Source organism: Globicephala melas, chromosome 12 (genome assembly GCF_963455315.2).
Source record: "Globicephala melas chromosome 12, mGloMel1.2, whole genome shotgun sequence".
Taxonomy (NCBI): Eukaryota; Metazoa; Chordata; class Mammalia; order Artiodactyla; family Delphinidae; genus Globicephala; species Globicephala melas.
Window position 1 is genome coordinate 65,678,408 of NC_083325.1, and position 20,417 is coordinate 65,698,824.

General features: G+C 47.5%; 1 protein-coding gene across 4 annotated transcripts in view; it reads left to right on the plus strand.

The window, feature by feature from the left end:
• The first annotated feature begins 654 nt into the window (after positions 1 to 654).
• The window catches only part of GALNT14 (polypeptide N-acetylgalactosaminyltransferase 14), a 223,840-nt gene continuing 204,077 nt past the window's right edge, over positions 655 to 20,417 (plus strand). For 3 of the 4 annotated variants that reach the window (XM_060309623.1, XM_060309624.1, XM_070046883.1), the window contains exon 1: positions 655 to 1,340. In XM_060309623.1, the coding sequence (XP_060165606.1) occupies positions 1,212 to 1,340 (129 nt within the window). In that variant the 5' untranslated portion in view covers positions 655 to 1,211. Of the gene's footprint in view, positions 1,341 to 1,413; positions 1,541 to 20,417 lie in introns of those variants that run through there. The other variant, XM_060309625.1, reaches the window with a different exon arrangement.

Genomic DNA, 20,417 nt, shown 5'->3' on the forward strand with positions numbered 1-20,417 from the left:
TTGCTCTGCCTCTGGACTCAAGTAGTTTTAATCTTCAGGAGGAAGGAGGATGCACTTCCAGAAGGCATTTGTGGAAAGGGGTTTTTGAAAGATAACCCTCTGTGCTCAGTACCCCCCTGCCCCAAAACCGCTTTCCAAGAACCCCATGTGGTTGACCCAGCTTTGGACTCCATCCCCAACCCCCTTTCTGCAAGCACAGAGCCCTGGTCCTTATAGGGAGAGAAAAGCCTTACGGGAGATAATTACACCTTAATTTTTAAAAGGATTTCTTTAAAGTTAAATTTAGACCAACTCAGCGTTCCATTAAGCAGAAAAAGTTGTCAGGCAGCTGCAGGCAGGCAGAGAAGCACCCTGGGGAGCTGGCTGAACTCTGCCTTGGCCCTGAGCGGCCAGGAGCGTGGCTTGCGGGTGGGGCAGTAGCCCCGCCAGCGGCCCAAGGTCTCAGCGTCAGCTCCCATAGGGCGGGAGCCCAAAGGGCGGGACCGGGCTGTGAGCGCCACGTGCAGACCCCGGCGGCGAGCCGGAAAGTCCTCCCAAGCACAGCTCCTCCTGGCGCCGGCTGGCTCTTGGATCCCAGCTCGCAGCTGGGGGTGGCGGGTCTCGGGGACGCACCTTTCCCGCCCCGCCCCATCCCAGTATGGCCCGGGAGCTGCGCCCAGGGCTCGCCGTGGGCGACCCCAGAACAGCACCCGGCGCCTCGGTGGGCGGGCGGCGGTAGCGCCCCCTCTCAGAGCCCCGTTTGCTCCTGCCCGGGCTCCCTCGGAGTCGGTCTGTCTGTCGGCCCTCCCTCCCCCTTCGCTGTTCCTCCCCCGTCGTGTTCCTCCCGGGGTGCCGGGCACAGCCTCGGATTCCTCCCTCCCCACAGCTCGAGTCAGTTTCCCTCGCGGCGGCTGCCGAGGCGGCGGCAACGGCGGCGGCGCGGGAACCATCTCTGCGGCCACCGCGCTTCTCCGGCTGGAGCGGGCGTCCAGCTTGGCTGCCCCTCGGCCCTTCCCTGCCGCGCCTCGAGGCACCGTGTGGCCACCACCCCTGCTCTCTTCTCTCCCAAGCGGGCGGGGCGCCTGGTAGGATCCCACCGGCCCTCCACCCGGATCCCGGGGCTAGCGCTCTCGGGAGCAGGGCGCTCTGAGGACTCCTGCCCCGCCGACCCCTGACCGCCAGGGGGTGCCCCACGGGCGCAGCGCCGCCGAGAGGAGAAGGCAAGAGGGACCATGCGGCGTCTGACTCGCCGCCTGGTGCTGCCGATCTTCGGGGTTCTCTGGATCACCGTGCTGCTGTTCTTCTGGGTAACCAAGAAGAAGTTGGAGGTGCCGGCGGGACCTGAAGTGCAGACCCCCAAGGTACCAGTTTGGCGGCGCGCCGGGCGCGGGGCAGTGGTTGGCAGGAGGGCGCGCAGCTCGCGCGCCGGGTTTGCGGGCTCCCGGGAAGCCAGGGCTGGGGTCTGGGTGCTGCGAGCAGGTAACCGGGCGCCGGATGCGGCTACAGTGTGATGTTTCTGGATTTCAAAAAGCTCAGGGGCATCCCCGGCCCCGCGCCGTGTGTAAGTGGGAGTGGGAGTGGGTGTGGATGGTGGGCGCGCTGGCGGGCAGAGGGGGGCTCTCAACTTGGGCAGCGCGCCGGGGTCCCTGGGCGGCGGGGGCACTACGGTCGAGCAGCCCAGGGGGTGGCCGTCCGTGGACGCCGCGAGAGAGTCGCCGGTGGTGGGGTCGGGTGGCAGGGCCGGCAGGTGCTGGCGCCCGCGAGAAATCGGGCGGTCGCGCTGATCTCCTTCCTTGCCTCAGCTGCCAGGCCCGACCGGGGGAGGCCGGAGACCGAGGGTGCGCCGCGCGCGCTTGTGCGGCGCGGGAGAGCGCTCTGCAGCCTCCCGGGCGGTTGCTTCCTTTCGCCACCCCTGCTTTGTAATTTTCCTCGATCCCTCCAGCTGCATTGGAAGTTGAATTGAATGTGCCCTGAACATCACTAAAGAGCCTGTAAAAACAGACGCCTTGGTATTGGTGGGGAGTTGGGGAAATGAGAATCCAAGTGGCTTTTCCAACTCCTGCCCAGTCGGTTCATACGAGCAGAGCCGCAAGCCTCCGTCTTACCTTTATTCAGAGCCCCTATTCCTCGGTCTCCTCTTCCACAGACCTGGCTGTAGGACACAGAAAAAGGAGGCCTCAGGGGGTTTCCTGACCAGTCAGGAACCCGTTTATGAACTGGGTCCAGAGAGGTCCTCCAGCGACCGCGAAAAAGCCCTTGGAGAAGATTTACGGTCCCAAGCTGGAGACAGAAAATAATGGGGGAAGGGGGAGAGAGGGGAGGCTCCCAGTAAGTATAGTGCAGAGCACCTACTAGGTGCAAGGTACATAGTGGGTGCTTCTTTATAAGTAGTTGTATGAGTTGGGTAGGATTCTCCTTATTCCGTAGATTAGGAAACCGGTTCAGTCTTTAAGTACCTTGCCTTAGGACACTACTGGTTTGAACTCAGACCTCTGATATTCAGGATCTTTCCACTGTATCGAGTTGCCTTTGAGATTGCCTTTTAACTAAGTCTCTGGTCATTTATGTTTTGGAATCTTGCCAATGCTCTATTGAATTCCACAATCATTTATTGATGATCTGCCATGTGCCAGGCAGTGTGCTAGGTACTGTGGGTTCAGAGATGCAGAACTGGTTCTCTGCAGTAGGGGGATCTGCTCAGGAATAGACCAGGACCATACAGTGTGCTGAGGGCTACAATGGCTCAGTGCACTGGGCATCATGGGAGCCTGGGGACTTCCTGGAGGAGGAAGAGAACATAAGGGAACTGAACTGAGAAGGATGAACAGTAGGTTTGCCAGTAGGTAGGGAGGGCATTCCAGGTAGAGGTTAATTGCACCAAACAGGCTGAGAGGAATTACACAGCACACTGGGTGAGTTTGGTGTCAAAGCATGTGGCCAATGGCAGGGATGAGGTTGGGAAGATGTGTAACGGTCCTGTTGGGTAGGACCTTGTGGGTACCAGGGAACCTTGGAGGTGTACTAAGCAGGGGAGTGATGAGGTCAGACTGATGATTTCAAACAGCCTTCATCCCACTGGATCAATTTTCTCACTCACCTCAGACCTAAAGAGGTCTGAGGTGGGTGAGATCTGGAGAGCTCGTAGATCTGGAGAGCTTTTCGTCTTTTTCCCTGGGTGATTCTTCTCCTTGTGAGGTTAATGATGCCCATGGGGGCATGAACTCTCTCTGTTTTGCGTTGAACCTCATTACCTTAAGCTTGCTTATTCTAGTCTACACCAGGGAGCCGGGACAAGAGGTCTGTTTCCTTCTTTGTGCACTTTTTCCGTCTTCTTTTCCGGCCTCTTCTCATCCTGGCGAGCGCTGAGCACACATTGATCGAATGCAGCCACAGGCCAGGCTCTGTGCTAGGTTTGGGGGCGGCTGTGATGAGTACACTGTGCCCCTGACGTTTGGTGGGGGCGGCTCTCACAAGTTCCTGGTTGAGGCAGAATTGCAAACAAAGGAGTAGCGGCATGGCGCGGGGGCAGTGGTCTAATGTCAGAAGTCCGGACATAGTGCTGTGCGGTCACTTGCTCTTTGTCTTAGTATCTTCCTTTTCCCTCATTTTCTGTATCCTTTATAACCATGAATTCTCTAGACTTTAAAAATCTTGATAATTCTTATTATTGGTCACCCTTTTTTGTTAGTAGATTTCTTCTTCCTGTTTTTCACCTGTATTATGCCTTTTTGTGTCTACATATATGTGTTGTGTGTATTCATATATGTGTGAGTGTATTTTGTGTCTGGTGGATGAGCAGCCCTCTGTATCTTAGTGTATATGTACCTGAGGGGTGGGATGGAGAGACAAAGAGAGGTCCTTCTTAGCACTAGAACAGTTGTATTCACATGACCGATCTACTCAGGAAATTTGCATGTCAGGTCCCAAGGAGTGCGGTGGGTTTCCAAACCTGATTCCATGTCAGAACCACCTGGAGAGCTCGTTTAATTTACATGTTTTTGTGTTTATTGCAGAGATGATTATTCTGTGGATTTGGTAGAAGGTCGTAGAATCAGTATTTTTACAAGGGCTCCATGTGAGTCTGAGGCAGCCTATGGATGGGAGCTAGATGAAGAATACCAAGTCTCTTGGGTTTTTTGGTAGTTCGGTGGGCCCCATGTAAATATGGCTGAATGATTTCATTCCTCTTGAGTTCCTCGTGGACCAAGCCTGTGTGAGCACGTGCATTCATGTGAAATAACAATAGCTAGCATTTGTATCGTGCTTTACAAATTCACAAACTCCATTTCACATATATTAGCTCATTTAAGCTTCACAATGACCGCAAACAATAAGGCAGATCGTACTTTTATGCAGATGAGATTGAGTAATGAGGTTAAACAATTGGCCCAAGACAACAAGACTATTATTAAGTGGCAGCATCGGGACAAGAATGGAATGGGATTATTCTGGCAACTGCTCACGCAAGTGCTCCTTCCATGCCATCAAGTCACATGGATGCCTGGGTCTGCGCTAGTGGGTGATGGGGTGAGGTTAGGGATGTTAATAGCTGCATGATGCCCACCTACTTTCCAAGCACTTCCATGGCTCATCCCTAGGTGCTGGCCTTTGGAGAGCTCCAGGGAGGTTGGTGTAATTTGTGGGGAAACCGTTTCAGAGGGAATCCTGCTCTGCCCTTGGGGGAGGTCATATGGGGCAGAGGAGGCTCCTCTGGCTGGATAGAGTGCACCCTGGTGGGGCGGGTCTGATGGAAGGTTGTGGCATCATTGCGGGGTTGCCTCAAATGGTTGCAGCACCGTTGGTTGAGGAATCATTTGCCAGGGCGGAGATTGTTTCCTCAACAGTAGGAATTATCCAGGGACATTTGTCTATTGTAGGGAAACATTTTTGGTTTTTGAGTGAGTTCAGTATCCTAGGTTTTCCTAGACGATGCTCCTGCAGTCATGGGGAGAGCTCTTGCCTTGGACATGTCTGAAACCAGGGGTCCTCTGCCTAAGGCTCTTCCCAGTGTGGTGGAGGGGGGTCAGTGTATTTTCTAAAGCAAGAGCACTGGGCTCCCTTCCCCTAAAAATATTTAGAGAAGTTGAAATGGTGGAGGGATTGGTCTAGAGAGGGCTATGGCGAGGGCTCCTGGGCTGGGGACTTGCCAACTTGTAGATTCCATGTAGCCCATTGCCTTCACGGGGGGCTAGACCCTTATTCCCCTTTCCTCAGTGTTAGGGAACATTCTCCTTCACCCGGCATGGGATCTCCAAAGTGGGCCTGATAATAAAATGGAACCTGTGCTCCGTCACAATCCAAGTGATATGGAGAAGCCAAGCTGCACTCCAGGTTTAAGAAAATCAGTTGGATTTTTTCCCTTAGTTTCAAGAAGGGCTGTTTCTATTAATAGCTCAAATAAAGATTTAAGTTTGAATTTTCAACGTTGATTTGATTTTTTATGGGGTTTCCCACCCTCAAATTCAGCAAAGCTCTAATTCCTAATTGAAAATCCTGTAACAAGCTTGATGCCTTAATTTAAACAGTATTTTAGCAATAAATCCTGTACCACTAAAAAAAAGGACCTGAAAAATGCTTCCATTTTTTCTCTCCCTTATCATTTGTTTGCTTCTTGGAGAATTATACAATAACTGGCAGAATTTAAAAAAAAAAAACCCAGCAAATTTGTCTCTTATTTCCAAGAAACTAAATTTAGTCCAGGGGCTTAGGGCTTAGGAAAAGCAGAAGAATTTGAAGGCCTGAGGGTGCTTTTGGAGGAAGGTATTGGAAATGTAAAGGCTTTGAATAAAGTGCCTCAGGCCCATGTAAATGTATTTGCGCTGTACTAGAAATATAGCAAAAACTATTAGAAGAGAGCCTGTTTTCTGTAATATTTGTATATTGCAAATGCCTTATGTATATGACACTGTTATTGTATTCCCCATTTATTAGGTAATTTCTCCCACTCAAAAAAATTCATCGATTTTAGAGAGAGGCCCTAATAATCTGCTGACGCTCGGTGGGTGTATGTTAGACTGTCCAGGGAATTTTAACTCTGGCATGACCAGAAACAGCTCATTATCTGATGAACGTTCATCCTTCATGAACATTCATTTCTGTGTGTGCTGGTGCCTGCGCCGGACGCTGTGCTGTTTTCCCATCTAAGGCAGTTCCTGGAGAAGGTGGCGGGGATGGTGTTGCCTTGTGGGCCAGATGTGGCTGCTGTGAGAAGCTGGGAAATACGAGGCCAGAAGGTTGGAGCCTCAGGTGTTCAAGAAATAGCATGCTTTTGCTTTCTAGATACCAACAAGCTTAGAAAAACAAACCAACCCCAAAACCCTGAGCTCCCCTGTGCTTCCTCTCTTGCCCTGTTCAGTCCCATCAGGCTGAGAGGAATTTCTCCTCCTTGGGCCATTTTTGGCCTGCCCTGGGTTGCACCCTTGTCCCTGCTTGCTTTTCCCAGCTGGCATTCTCCCCCAGGCCCTGTCCCAGGGACCCACAGATCTATTCGAAGGGAACCTCTTTGAGTCGGTCTGGGGAGCGCTGTCTCTCTCTCTCTCTCTCTCCCCCTCCCTCTCCCTAAACCCTTGTTCCCCTAAGTGGCCTGGTACTTTTGGAAGCAAAGACCAGGAGTCCCTGTCTCAAAATTTTCTAGAGGCACAGAGTGATATCTGCTCAAATCAGGGAAGACAAAGGGGCAAAACCAGAAAAGAAAGAGAAATTAATGTCCCTGTCACAAGCTTCCCCAGCCTGTCTAGAGACTACCCTTTTCCAAGGTTGCTCATCTGTTGGTATCATTTAAAAGTGTTAATTTCCAGTCATCAGAGGTCATTTATTAACTGAACAGGGACAGAATGAGGCTGCCGTTGGCTGATGCCCAAGGCCTGGGAGTTTTACAGGGACTGGTTCACATGCCATCTCGTCTGCTGCCTTTGCCTGCATCCTTTCCCACACCTCTCCCATCCCAAATTTCCCCAACAGTCTTATGCATTATCAGGCACCCAGGAACACATTTGGAAGTTGAAGAAATGTGTTTCTGTGCCCTTGTTTAATTTCTAACGTTTACAGTTCTGTCAGTCTTCCAGAGCATTTCAAAGTCCCCGATGCATTTTTTTGGAAAAGAATCTGAATTAGAAAATAGGGAAAAATCCCCAGCTCCTCTCTCTGGGAGCATCTGTGAACCCTGTCATGACTTTTGCACATTCTACCCGAGACCAGCATTTATGGACCCACCATCTGTTTGGGGAAGGGAGTCTGACATGCCGAGTGCCCTCTACAGCCGGCTGCTGCCTCTTCCACTTACCCGCAGTGACCCTGAGCTGGGTGGTCAGCCTTCCTCCTTGTCTGGACCTCAGACACTCACACTGTTCACCAGGGTTGAAAGATGGAGAGCCCAGCCCTCTCCTGGCAGCTCCCGTGATGTCATAATCAAGTGTGGTTTCACCTTCTGGTTTTTCTTAAATACGTGGCAACCCGGGTGTCTCTTTCTGCCATTGGCAGTGCTGGGGATAACTCAGATAGTCTCTTCCGGGCTCAGTCTCCTCAACTGTGAAATGGGAGCAGCACGCTACAGCACTGCCTGTCTCCCACTTGCCCTGCCTTGCCAGCAGTCTGAGTCATTTTGGGTTAATTGTGAATAATTCTGAAGTGAGACCTCGTGGCTTTAAATAATTATACCACAGATTCTCTGTGTCTATTACTTATCTTTTAATTATTTTACCAGAAATGTTAGATTAACCAAAAGATAAGTCAGTTTCCGAGTTCTCAGATGTTGAACTGATTAAGAAAGAACCCCTTTGGGATACTGAAGAACGCGCATGCACACACGGGTACACTGGCACCCTGGGGAATTCTGCAGAAGCTCCTGAAATTTGCTGGCTCGGGTGTTTTGGTATTTCAGAATAAATGGCCTGAGATGACCTTCTGGGGCAGCAGTCTTTGCATTTGGCATCACAGGATCTAATGAACACTAGGAAGCTAACGGGGAGAGCGAGGAAGAGATCTATCTCTGTGGCGGGAGGAATGTATGTGCCACTCAGGGAGTCCTCTTTCCTCCTGTTTTTCTTTCCTTCGCTTCCCTCCTCCCTTCATCATTCTTCCTCCTCCTCTTACTCACATCTCCTGGAAAGCCAGGGGGCCCCAGAGCAGAGAGGCACAGGGCACTTGGTCAGGAGCCCCGGGAAGAAGTCTGGAGGTGCAGAAACCCAGTACTTCCCTGCAAGCACTGACCAAGGTCAGGAGCAGCCTGTCTCGCTGCTGCTCTGGACACAAAGGCCGTTCTTTCCGAAGGAGGGAAGTAGCTGCTCTGGGCCATCCTGAGCCATTCTGCTCAGATGCTCTTATATCAGCATGAGCCCTCATGGCAGGAATTAAGGAGCCGTCAGACCACTATCTCCCGGACAATGCCAATTTCAAGTACAAAGTCTCTTCTGTGTACCATTTCCTGGAGACAAGATTAGGCATTTGAAAAAAATAATTAAATTCTCCTCATGTCACTTGTCTTCTTAACTGTGAGAACTACAGAGATCTTTCAAGGAACTACAGGGCGAGCAGCACACGCACATGTTCCTGCCACTGGGTCTGAGTGCCCAGACGAAGAGAATCTCCACCAGCTGCCTCTTTTCTAATGATCCCGTTGTTTAAACCCAATTTGCATCTCATTCCCAGCCAGAGAAGCGTGGGTAACATCTACAGAGCAGGTAGGACTGCCCCGTCTTGACAGGCTGTCTCCCAAGAGGCCATCGGACCCTTTCCTCTGTCCTCACTAAGGCTTGGAAATAAGGATTGTTTCCCCCTAATGGTCCAGGCTGGGGATTTATGTAGCCCCTGTTGTTCCTCTGAGAACACTCCAATCGTTAATTCCCCACCCCCTCCCCCAGCCACAGAGAGACTGAGCCAATCAATATTTATGTTCCCATCACTCACAGCTGCAACGCACAGGCATAATGGACACCCAGATCCTTGATGGTCATGGAGAAATTGGCTGGCGCCCGTGTTTCGGGCTCATTGTTTTCTAGGATCTTGGGGAGATCGGACCATGTCGTCCATGGATTATCTGTTTCAGGCTCGTTTTCCAGGATCTTGGGGAGATCAGACCACGTGGTCCATGGATTAATTAAGCCACCCAGCTAATGGGCTGTTAATAGATGGGCAGTTGATAGCTACCAGCTGAGTGCTGAATCGACCTATGTCCTTATTATGGTGGGCTGGTGGTCTTTACTTGCAGAGGCACTGGCTCAAAGACCTGACTAATTAAAGGTGAATCAGGAACTGGAAGATAAGAGGTAGCTTCCTCCCTCCACCTCTTTGTGCCATGTTTTACAGTTTACAAAGCGTTATTATTCACAAGTGCCTCGTTTGATCCTTCCTGCAACCCCTTGAGGTGGGTGTTATTATTATCCTCGTCTTCTGAAGTATGATGAAGCTGAGATTATAAGAGGGAGGAGACGGGCAAGCTCGCCCAACCGTAAGTGGCCTTGAACTCACTCCTCTGACTGTAAAGCATATACTTTTTGTATCATGGCCGCACTCAACGTCTGGCTAGCTTCCTTTTCCAGGGGAAATGAAATCTATTTTATATATGTATGTGTTATGTGTATATTTTCATATGGACAAAAAGCTTGTGCTCTTGCTGAGAAATGACTCCGTACCTCTGATAAAACACCAGTGTTGCTTTTCTGCATGTAAAAGGGAACGGAGGGTTTGATTAAGGGAATTGTAGAGCCGGTCTCCAGAGGGCCAACAGGACTTTGGGTTTTCTCCCGGGACAGGCCAAGTTTAACTCACTCGCAGGCCCAGCAGAAACATTCCACAGGACACTGTTTTCTACTGTGGGAAGGTGCCGGCCTTGAATGGCAGACTCATGGTCCCGGGAGAAGTGGAGGGAGAGAGGCTTTCCCACCCCTGAGTCCTCTAGTCGGCATTGTCTCTGTCCTTGATTCTCCCTGGCTGGCGGGTTTTGACAGCAGCAAATGAGACTCTGCTGTCATTCAAGAGGCTGCTTAACTCAGAAGTCAACAGGGTTGTGCAATTAAGACAGAAACCGTTGATATGAATCCCTTTCGTGATGAATGTGGTTCTTAAACAATCAGAAGCAATTCCCCTCTAAGAGGAAAAACGTCATTTGAAAGAACCTAAGACGTACATCCTATTTGACGTGCGAGGCAGGTGTATGGGGGAATGACTCCAAAGAAGTGTCTTTGGAAGGTACCCAGCATCACCTGAGAGCCTCCTGGCTTGAAGACAGAGGTTGCCCTGCCTGTGTCGTGCCCTTGAAGGCCCAGGGTTCAGCCTCTCGGTGGCTGCTTCGGAGGTTGGGTGTGGGTAACGTAGTTGCTGCCCGTGTATATGCTTAAACTTACGACAGCATAAAAGCAGGAGGTTGCTAATATCTTCCTGGTATTTTGTCTGCAATTCGGGTAAGCTACCCGGAGGGCTCATGGTGGTGCTTTTGTGATGTGGCCTGAGTGACACAGTCTCTATTGTGGGATCCTGTGCAGAAGCATGACTTCACCACTCTTGTCCATTTCTGCAGAGCGTGGGAACGTCAAAGGGGACTATATTTTTAAAGAGTGTGCATGGAGTAAGAATGAAAAGAAATGTAAACCTAGAGAACGCTGATATTTTAGCTCTCCACTCAAAAGTCCCGATGGTTTCTAATCATTTGTTTAATTCTGGATCAGGTAAACACCCTGTAATTCTCCCTGCCTCTCTTAACACTGAGATTATGGCTTCTGCTCCAGGTTTTAGCTTTTCTCTTAAAACTGAGTGTATATTTTGGAAAACGTCTTGGCAGTGTCTACTAAAGCTGAACACATGTATATACCTATGACCCTGCCATTTCACTCCTAGTGATAAATCCCAAAGAAATGCATTTCGTATTTTGACGAATGCCTCGCACTCAAATTGAAGTCGGCAGACTTTTTCTGTAAAAGGTCACGTACTCAGAATTTTTGTTTTTTTAGGTCATATGGTTTCTGTTGTAACCAACTCTGCTGTTGCGGAGTGAAGGACAATATGTAAGTGAAATTGAGCATGGCCGTGTTCCAATAAAACTTTATTTATGGACCCTGAAATTTGAATTTTGTATAGTTTTCACATCTTGTGAAATATTATTCCTCTTTTAGCATGATTTTCAAAGATTTATAAATGCAAAATCCATTCTTACTTTGCCAGGGTATCCTTAGACAGGTGGCAGGCCAGATTTGGCCCTCAGGCTGTGGAATTCCACTTAGGTAAGGTACAAGAACAGAGCAAATTAATCTATGGTGTTTGAAGTCAATTTCACGGTGACCCTTGGTTGGCATCAGTGACTAGAAGGAAGCAGGGGGGCATTTGGGGCATTGGTACTGTGTCAGTTTCTTGATCCTGGGTGCTTGTAACTGGGGTGTGTTCATTGTGGGAATTCATCGAACGCCTGCTTTTTTGTGTTTGTATATGCCTCCTCTATAAGACGTTCAAAAAGAAAAAGAATGAACTGAGTGGGTGGCTTCTGACTTCAGGTGTTAGCACCTCTTTGGGGTCAGCCCATAGAAGTTTTCATTCTTTTTACAGCCACTGGCTTCTGTTTCTGAATAAGAGTCTTTGGAGAAAGGTCTTGATAGGTCTTTCCAATTTCCCAACTCTTACTCCCTTTTACATACAGGGAGACGTTTAATAACTAGTGTAGTACAGGTACCAGCCACCCAAAGTACAATACCTGTGGAGAGTTAACCCTCTAGTTGCTGAATCATAGGAAGTTGGTTGGAGGAGGGGAATCCCAGAGGAGAGCCAGGCAGCCGGAAGGCCTTCAGGGCAGTGGGAACCGCCAATAGGAATTCGGCTCCCTAAGTGATTCCGGGCTGAAATCTACCTATGTTTATAGTTAAGAGGTGGAGGCTTAGTTACAGTGAGTGGAATTATATGGCTACAAGCTAGTGGCTTGTAGCAAACCCCCTTCTATTCTTTTTTTTTTTTTTTTGCACCCAGGACAAAAAGCAGAGAACTAACGACCCGAGCCCTTATGAGTGCCAGGTGTTTCCTGTGTCAGGCATCTGTCCTTCCTAACAGCCCTGTACAATAGTAGCTTTATTTTTCAGATGAGGAACATCAAGGCTTAGGGAAGTTAAGTGACTTTCCCAAGGTCATACCGCTCATCAGCAGAGGAACTGGATTCCAATCCAGATCTGTCTGGCTCCAGAGCCCACCTTCTTCCCACGTCACCACGCTCACGCCAGGTTTCTCCTCCCTTCACAGTCACACGGAATCTGGTCTCCTGAAAGCGATGATTGAATAGAGTTTCCCCTTAGTAACCTGCCTTTATAGCCCGCTTTGGTTCTGCTTCCTGGAATTACACACATCTTACTGAGACCAGAAGCGGTTGAATGAAACAGTTTTATATCAGAAGCTATCGCTTCCAGGACAAGTCATTTTAAAGCAATAGTCAAGGAGAAAACTTTACAAAACTTTCAAAGAGAAATAGATTGTGCTTTCAGCACTGTTTGATATCCCTTGTGAACATGACAGATGACTGGGGATGTTTCTGATCCCAGGGTTAAACTTTGAAAAAGGAAATCTCCAAGCTGTCACACTCTTGACCATGTCAAGGTGCTTTCGACATGCCTCAAGACTGATGAAAGGGGGCGTGGTAAGGAGTTAATCAACAGATGCTGAAAATGCAAAGGCCATAGTGAATGGTAACCCCCCTCCATATCACCCCTCAGACAGGAATAGTCCTGTATCCGACATAATAGCACCAATTATTTGGTTGTTTGTGCTGAGGAGTTGAAAGCTATCATGTGCCGGGAAAATACTCAGCATGGAGCAGTAATTATGGATCAGCTGATAATAAAGGATGCACTGGATTGACTGCTAATTAGATTATTAGCACCAAAAACAAATACCTGCTATTAACCATAAATAAGCCACATTTGGGGACTTCCCTGGTGGCTCAGTGGTTAAGAATCCGCCTGTGAATGCAGGTGACACGGGTTCGAGCCCTACTCCGGGAAGATCCCACATGGCGCGGAGCAGCTGAGCCCATGCACCACAACTACCGAGCCTGCACTCTAGAGCCCGTGTGCCACAACTACTGAAACCCTCGCGCCTAGAGCCCGTGCTCCACAGCAAGAGAAGCCACCGCAACGAGAAGCCCGCGCACCGCAAAGAAGAGTAGCCCCTGCTCACCACAGCTAGAGAAAGCCGGCACGACACAACACAGCCAAAAATAAATAAATAAATATTAAAAAGAATAAGCCACATTTATGATATTTTCTACTTTTAAATACACATTTCTTTTTATAATGTGCAATTTCCTTTCTTCCCTTTCTGTGCCAAGACTTCTAATTCTCCCCAGTCATATTAAGCATAGCTGTTTTCTGAGCTGTAACCAAGTTGTTTTCTTGTTTCCTTCTGGTCTCAAAAAGAGTTGAGAGCTCTGACATGTACTGAGTGTCACGTGTCAAGGCCCTACGTGAGATGTGCTAGTTCTTTTCAGGGAAGAAGTCGGGGTTATTCCAGAGCAGAGTCCCGGTCTTTCCCACGGGCACGGAGTCTTTATAAGGGGTAAGGGATTGTAGAATTTTCTCTGTGAACTATATGCTGGAATTAATTGCCAAAGAAATGACCCAGTTGCTTTTTTTGTGGCACTTTGAGCTTTGGTCCTTGCTTTCCTGATTTGAGAAGGATGGGATGGGCGTTTGGGTGCTTTGGGTGTGTGCTCTCCACCCCACCCCAGCAAGTAGGCCATCTTCCTACAAGTGGGTTGACTGTGTATCCCCAGTGGAATGAGATTCCAGCTGTCCTCTGCCCAGGGTGGCTGTGAGTTCTGTGGGTAGGACCGTCTGAAAGAACCCTCGGGAGCTCCCTGGGTTGTCTGCGAGGAAAAGCAGCAGTAGGAGTCAGGAGGCGGCTCTGGCAATGTGCTCATAAGTGGTGCAAGTGACTGTCAGGTGTCCTGCAGGAAGCGCTAGCAATGGAGCTTTTCGTGGCCACCATCACAGGCTAGGGGGCTTCCATGGGGAGAGGGGTGTGTGGCTGCCTTTCAGGAGAAATGCTAGGTGTTCTCTCTGTGTTAAGTTATTCATTCTTTACAAGGCCTACCACAAGGTAGGCAGGCTGAGATTTACCTGGTACTTCCCAGTACAGTCATACTGGGTGTTTAAGGCTGTCACCTTTCTGATTAAACAGTGTCTGAGCCATACGGGTTGTTAAATGTTCTCTTATGAACATTATCTTTGGGTGATGTATTGATTACCCTTATTTTACCAATGAAGAACTTGAGGTTCATAAACATCCAGTGAAACTTGCCCAAGTCAACAGAGCTAGTAAGCGACGGAGCTAAGACAGGTCTGGGTGATGCTGAGGTGCCAGTGGGGCAGTCGGCAACTGAGAAAGACAGTGAGCTCCTTGAAGGAGTTTCTCTCTTTGAGCGCCCATCCAGCATGGGGAGACAGGCTTATCGAACAGGTGGAGACAGAGTGGGCCAGTTGCCCTGCACCAGGCCACTGGGTCAGGCTCATCCGTTCATTCAGCAAACCTACGTGGGCATTGCTGGGTGCGAAGCGCTGTGCAGGATGCAGGAGACGGCCGAGGCTGGTTCTGCCCTTCTTGCCCAGGGCGAATTCTTAGGGAGTAGTGGAGTGTGGCGCAGTGGCCCCCGGCTGGCGCCTGGCGACTTCTGTCTCTAGAACTCTGTCTCCCTCTTGGACTTTCAGGTGTGTTGTTTATTCCTGGAAAGATAGAACTGTGTCGCTGGGATGGCTGTTAAATGGTGAAATGGGCTGCAAAATGGCTAGAAGTCTTTTTTGTCCTTTAAGTCAAAAGGGGATGTGAGGCCAAGGGGATGGAGAGAAACTTCACATGCGTTCATGGGATAAATGTTTGAGACTATTGCTTTCAGATATTCTAGGTGCTGTTCTGCAAGGTTGATTTCTTCCCCTGATCATGTCACTCTTCTGTTAGCTCAAAAAACTGGGGTTGAAGTTTAATCTCCTCCTTAAAGCTCTTCCACTAAAACAGGAACCTGTTATTCCACAGGGCCTCTTATTAGAAGAAGAAGGATTTAGGACGGCCTTTTAAAGGCTGTTCAGTGAGTTTTGAGGAAGTACATTTGCCAGCATCCACTTGTCCCCAAAGTATCTGCTGTTTGAAAAGCACAGCACTAGCGGAAGGATCACGGGAAAGGAAAACCAACTTCAGGATAGAAAAGTAGGCTGAGCACCCCACTTTACTTAGTTGATGCCTATCGTGGCTTTTATACTGTGTTGGACACTCTAGACCAGGATCGGCCCATGGGCCAAATTCAGAACCCCAAATTCAGTCCTCCTCTGCTTATCCTGTGAGCTAAGAATGGTTTTTAAAAATATTTTTAATGGTTGGAAACAAAACGAGGAAGAAAAATATTTTGTGACATGTGAAAATTATCTGAAATTCAAATTTCAGTGTCCATAAATAAATAAATTTCAGTGTCCATAAATAAAGTTTTATGGGAACCATCACACTCGGTATGTGTTGTCTGTGGCTGCTTTCACACTGCCGTGGGTGGCAGAGTTGAATAGCTGTGATGGAGACTAGGTGGCCCGCAAAGCTGACATTTTTACTATCTTTATAGGAGAAGTTTGCTAACCCTGGCCTTAGACCTTTGCTTCTCAAAGTGTGGTTCTTGGGCCAGGGGTGGAAGTTCGCTAGTCATGCGGATTCTCAGGCCACTCCACAGCTACTGATTCAAAATCTGCATCTTAATAAGACCCCCAGGTGGTTCTTGTGCAATTAACATTTGAGAAGCGCTGCATCAGATAGCAACTAACTCTTGCTCACGAAAAGCCAGTATGAATCATACTTCATGAACTGGGGTCTAGAGTTGGTGCCACATTTCCCTATTTATTGAATTCAGTTTGGTTCAGAGCTCCCATTCCCCTGGGCTGGAGTGGGGAATTCCTCTCCTACTCACAGCTTCACAAGGATCCTCATTGCCTGGTGATGTGGGAAGAGCCTAGAACCTTGTGAGCATCATGGTCATGTCTGTAACATCATTGACTAAGCTCTCATCCTTCTGTTGCTCTCGGGCTAGTGGGTTCCTTGTGATGCTGGGAGCCCAGAGCCCAGGGCCCAGCCTCCCTAGGGGCACCACACAGCCATGCCTCTGGGACCCTGCTGCCCCCTGGGGCACCCACCACTTTCAGGACTGGTTACCTTCATTGTCTTTCCAAGCTGGAGGAATTCCTTTTTTCCATCACCTTCTGGGCTACTTATTCTTTCAACACAGCTTTTATGTACCACTTACCTGGGAGTGAGGGAGTTTCCTGTCCAGGTTGTATGCTGAGGTTAGGGGCTGGGACAAGGCTGGGGTGGGAGTGAGTGGGTGGAATGAAAACAAATACAAATGAACATCCCGGTACATTATCCTACCATGCCTGTAGTGTGTTAGGGTGCAGTCTGGGGACATGAGCAGTGCCATGGACTAGCAAGTCCAGGATATCTTCCTGTAGAACAGGAAGTAAATTCTGTAGGAATTTAGAGAAAGGGCAGTTGTGTGGTTGGCAGGGCTGGGGAAGGTCTTCCTGAGGCGGTGGTACTCGGCACGAATGACCAGAGGTCCATGCAGACCAGGAGCAGCCCAGACAGTGGAAGAGTTTGAAAATAAAGCCATTTGCTTATGTTTGTTTTCAGAATCGAATGTGTCTGAAAGTAAATGGATCTCTTCAGTTGGGAATATTATGGTCTACTCACTGCGGACTTTGTTCAGGAAATATTTTTGGTTTAAGGATTTTAACTGCTCACAGTTCGCTAATTGCTCTTAAAGGGGCAATTCAGGGAAACTTCAGTGTGGCATTCCCTTTCTCTTACTCCCTGGCCTAAATGAGAGTTGCTGTTTATGTTCTCTATTTCTCACCAAGGCTGGTTCTGGCTTTTCTTGACCACCTAGTTTCATCTTTAGTTCATGTAGCTGCTCTTAGAGAAATGCCCCGTGGTGAAGTCATCTTTTCTACCTACATCCTCTTCAATGAGGTCTCGGCAGGGCTGTGACCAGCAGTCATGTAGAATAGTCACGTCTTCTGAGTCCAGAAGACCTGAGTCTGTATGCATTCGTTCAAGGAATGAAGAAGTGAAGATATCCTGCCTGGTGTCACCAGGAGGGTGGATGGGGATCAGGGCCTGGGAGATTTCTTTCTTCATATATATGCCAGGTAGACCAAAGGCTGATGGCCGGCTGGTGTTCTCTGAGATGTGTGACTGGTCCACCATGCCTCTCTCCAAATTATCTTCTTGGGAAGCTAGACTAGGAAAGTACCTGACCCAGTGGGCATGAAAATATACTCATGATGTACGAAGTTAAAAATAACTTGTGGGGCTTCCCTGGTGGCGCAGTGGTTGAGAGTCCGCCTGCCGATGCAGGGGACACGGGTTCGTGCCCCGGTCCGGGAATATCCCACATGCCGCGGAGCGGCTAGGCCCGTGAGCCATGGCCCCTGAGCCTGCGTGTCCGGAGCCTGTGCTCCGCAATGGGAGAGGCCACAACAGTGAGAGGCCCGCGTACTGCAAAAAAAAAAAAAAAAAAAAAATTAATGAATGTTCTGTCTTATTAAAAAGATCTTCCTAACTACTAGGTTGTATATAGAACATCCTAAATTTCCTCTTCTACATGAATTTCAAAAAACTTTTAAATCTTAAGTCCATCTGGATTTTATTTTTATTTCTAGTCTGAGGTAGAGATTTAACTCCATTTTTTTCCAAATGGATAGTTATTTGTGTCAATATCATTAATTAAACAAGCCATCATTCCCTCCACTAACTGAAATACCACCTTTGTCATGTATTTATTTCCCCTAAACAATGGGTTTTAGTTCTGGGAACTCCACTCTGCTCTATTGATCTGTTTATCTCTTACTATATCAATATCATACTTTTTACCAGAATTTTCTTATTAAACCTAGGGGTTACTTGTTAATTAGTCCATTAGATTTTCCAGGTATAAAATCATATCATTATCAAAATGAGTTAAATTTCTCTCTTCTTTCTGAAGATTATTGATTGATTATTTCATTATCTTGTTTTGTCACCTTCATGAGAACATTCAAAATGAAATAACATGGCAATACAAGACTCTTTTCTTGCTTTTGATGCAAATGGCTGTAGTATTTCACTATTTACTAGTTCACATTTATGAAATATTCTTTACCATATTGTAGTGGTTTCCTTTCCTGTTTTGCTTCAAGTTTTTATTAGAAATAATTTTGTATTTTTAATTATATTTTGATTGAGTCATATAATGTTTCTGTTTGATGCAGTGAAATATTTTGACTTCCTTATTTTGAACCATCCTTGCTTTCCTGGGATAAACCCTCTGGAGTTATAGTTTATTTTTATTTTTACTACTGGATTTTGTTTGTTGGCATTTGTTTGGAATTTTAACAGCTATATTCATGAATTAGCTTAATTTATAGATTTTTTTTTTTGGTACTCTATCAAGGTTTAGATTTAAGAATATACTGCTTCCATAAAATGAATTAGGGAGATTTGTGTTTCTTTTTAATGTAAAATAGTTAAAATAATAGTTTAAATAACTTTGACATATCTGTCCTTTAATGGGCACATAAAAACTCAGCTCTGAAACTATACTGATTTCTTCGATGGTAGCCCTTGACTCCCTTGAACACCTATTTTTAATTTTCAGTCCAGCCTGAAAACGGTCATTTTTGAATAGGAATATTCAGCCTATCATAATTAGTGAAATAATTGATATATTGAATATTTACTATTTATTTTTCTTTCTCCTTTTTATTATTGTCACTAGTTTGGCCAGTCATTATTTCAACTTCTGTTTCCTTTTTAAATGCAGATATCTTACTATACCGTCAACACTGACAGTTACCTTTCTTTTCAGGACATTCAAATAGATATTTCTATAAAAACAAGATATGGATGAGTTTTCCCCACAAAGATGTTTTATTCACTTATTTTCAGTCTGATACATTGAGCCTTTTAGGAGCACTTTTACTTCCTTACTGTTTCTTACGCTGAAATCTGCCAGACCTTTAGAAGGCTTTTACTCCCAACCTCCACCCCCACTAATTTCTAGGTTTTGCTAAGATAATTTAACACTTCTAGAGCTAAATGGCAAGTTTTTCTTTGCAGAGTGCCACTTCTTTTTCAAGTATTCTTATTTGTCCCTTTTGTTACATGTTTCCAGCACTTTATACTATCTATTTAGATTCAGCCGTGCAAATTGCATGGTTCATCACTCACCACTGTTTTCATCTCATTCATCCTGAGATTTCTGTTTGAATTCATTCATTTTTTGACCTGAGTATTTTCCTTAGAGGGGGTATGTGGGTTATATTTTCTATGAACCCTTTCATATCCACAAATATTCTACAAATCAGACAGGTGGATAACCACTGGCTTCGATGACTGGCAGTCTGTGGCTGGTTTCCTGCTGTCTTCTAGACTCCCGTTTTGCAGATGGCAGGGAAACTTGATAGCTAACTACTTTTCATTTGTAAGTCACTTGTTCTTTCTGTCTGGCAGCCTGTGAGATTTCCTCCTTATCTCTGGAACTTAGGAACATACTTTGGGGTATGTCCTTTCCCATGACTCCTGCAAGAAGCTCAGTTCCATCTGCAGACTTCAAGGGAAGCCCTCTACTTTCATTTGTTTAATTCTTGTCTGTTCTTTCTTTGTTCGTTTTTGCCCTCCTGGGATTACTCTTATGCACAAATTAGGTCTTCCGAATAGATCTGTTATCCAAATATCTTTTTTGCCCCGATTGCTATTTCTTTGTATTTTTGCTCTTCTTGTGATATCTTTTTTCCATTTGCTCTTCTGAGCCACTGATTCAGGTTGGTACAGTGACCGTCCATTTACTCAGCTTATCTGATGAGCTTTTTAGTTTGAAAATCATGATTTTTAGTTCCAGAAAGTCTTCTTTGTTTGGTGTTGTAGTTGAGCATCATTAAGTGCTGTTATTGTGTTGCTTGTGTTGTCCTTTGCCTCCTCCAGCAGCTCCCACTTCTAAGTGATTTGCTCCTTCATCTCTCTGCCTCCTGGTCCCCTCTATGGGGAACGTTTGTCTACTGGATGAGCCTCAGGACCAGCTGCCTTCAGGTAAGAGCAGCAGAGTGGTGACTGTATTACAGTCTTTGCTCCTGTACTTTGGTGTGGTTCCACCTGGCAGGTAGTCAGTTCCCTGAGACACAAGAAGGAACCCCTGAGCTACCCTGGCTTCAGGCTAGAGGGGACTCGGCAGGCCTGTTCAGCTTCCAGTCCTTCCTGTGGGCTACGGAGCAGGAAGTCCTCTCTGAACACTCTCGCCAGCTGAGCTGCATTCCTCCCGGGGTCCATCCCACTCTGGGCCAGGCTGCCCACAGGATTTGGGAGCTCTGAGCTTGCCTCTCTGCTGCTCCTCTCCAGGCTCTCTTTCAGCCCTGCATCAGCTTTCTCCACCCAGCTCTGCAAGACCTGAGGTCTCTCTCATCACAGAC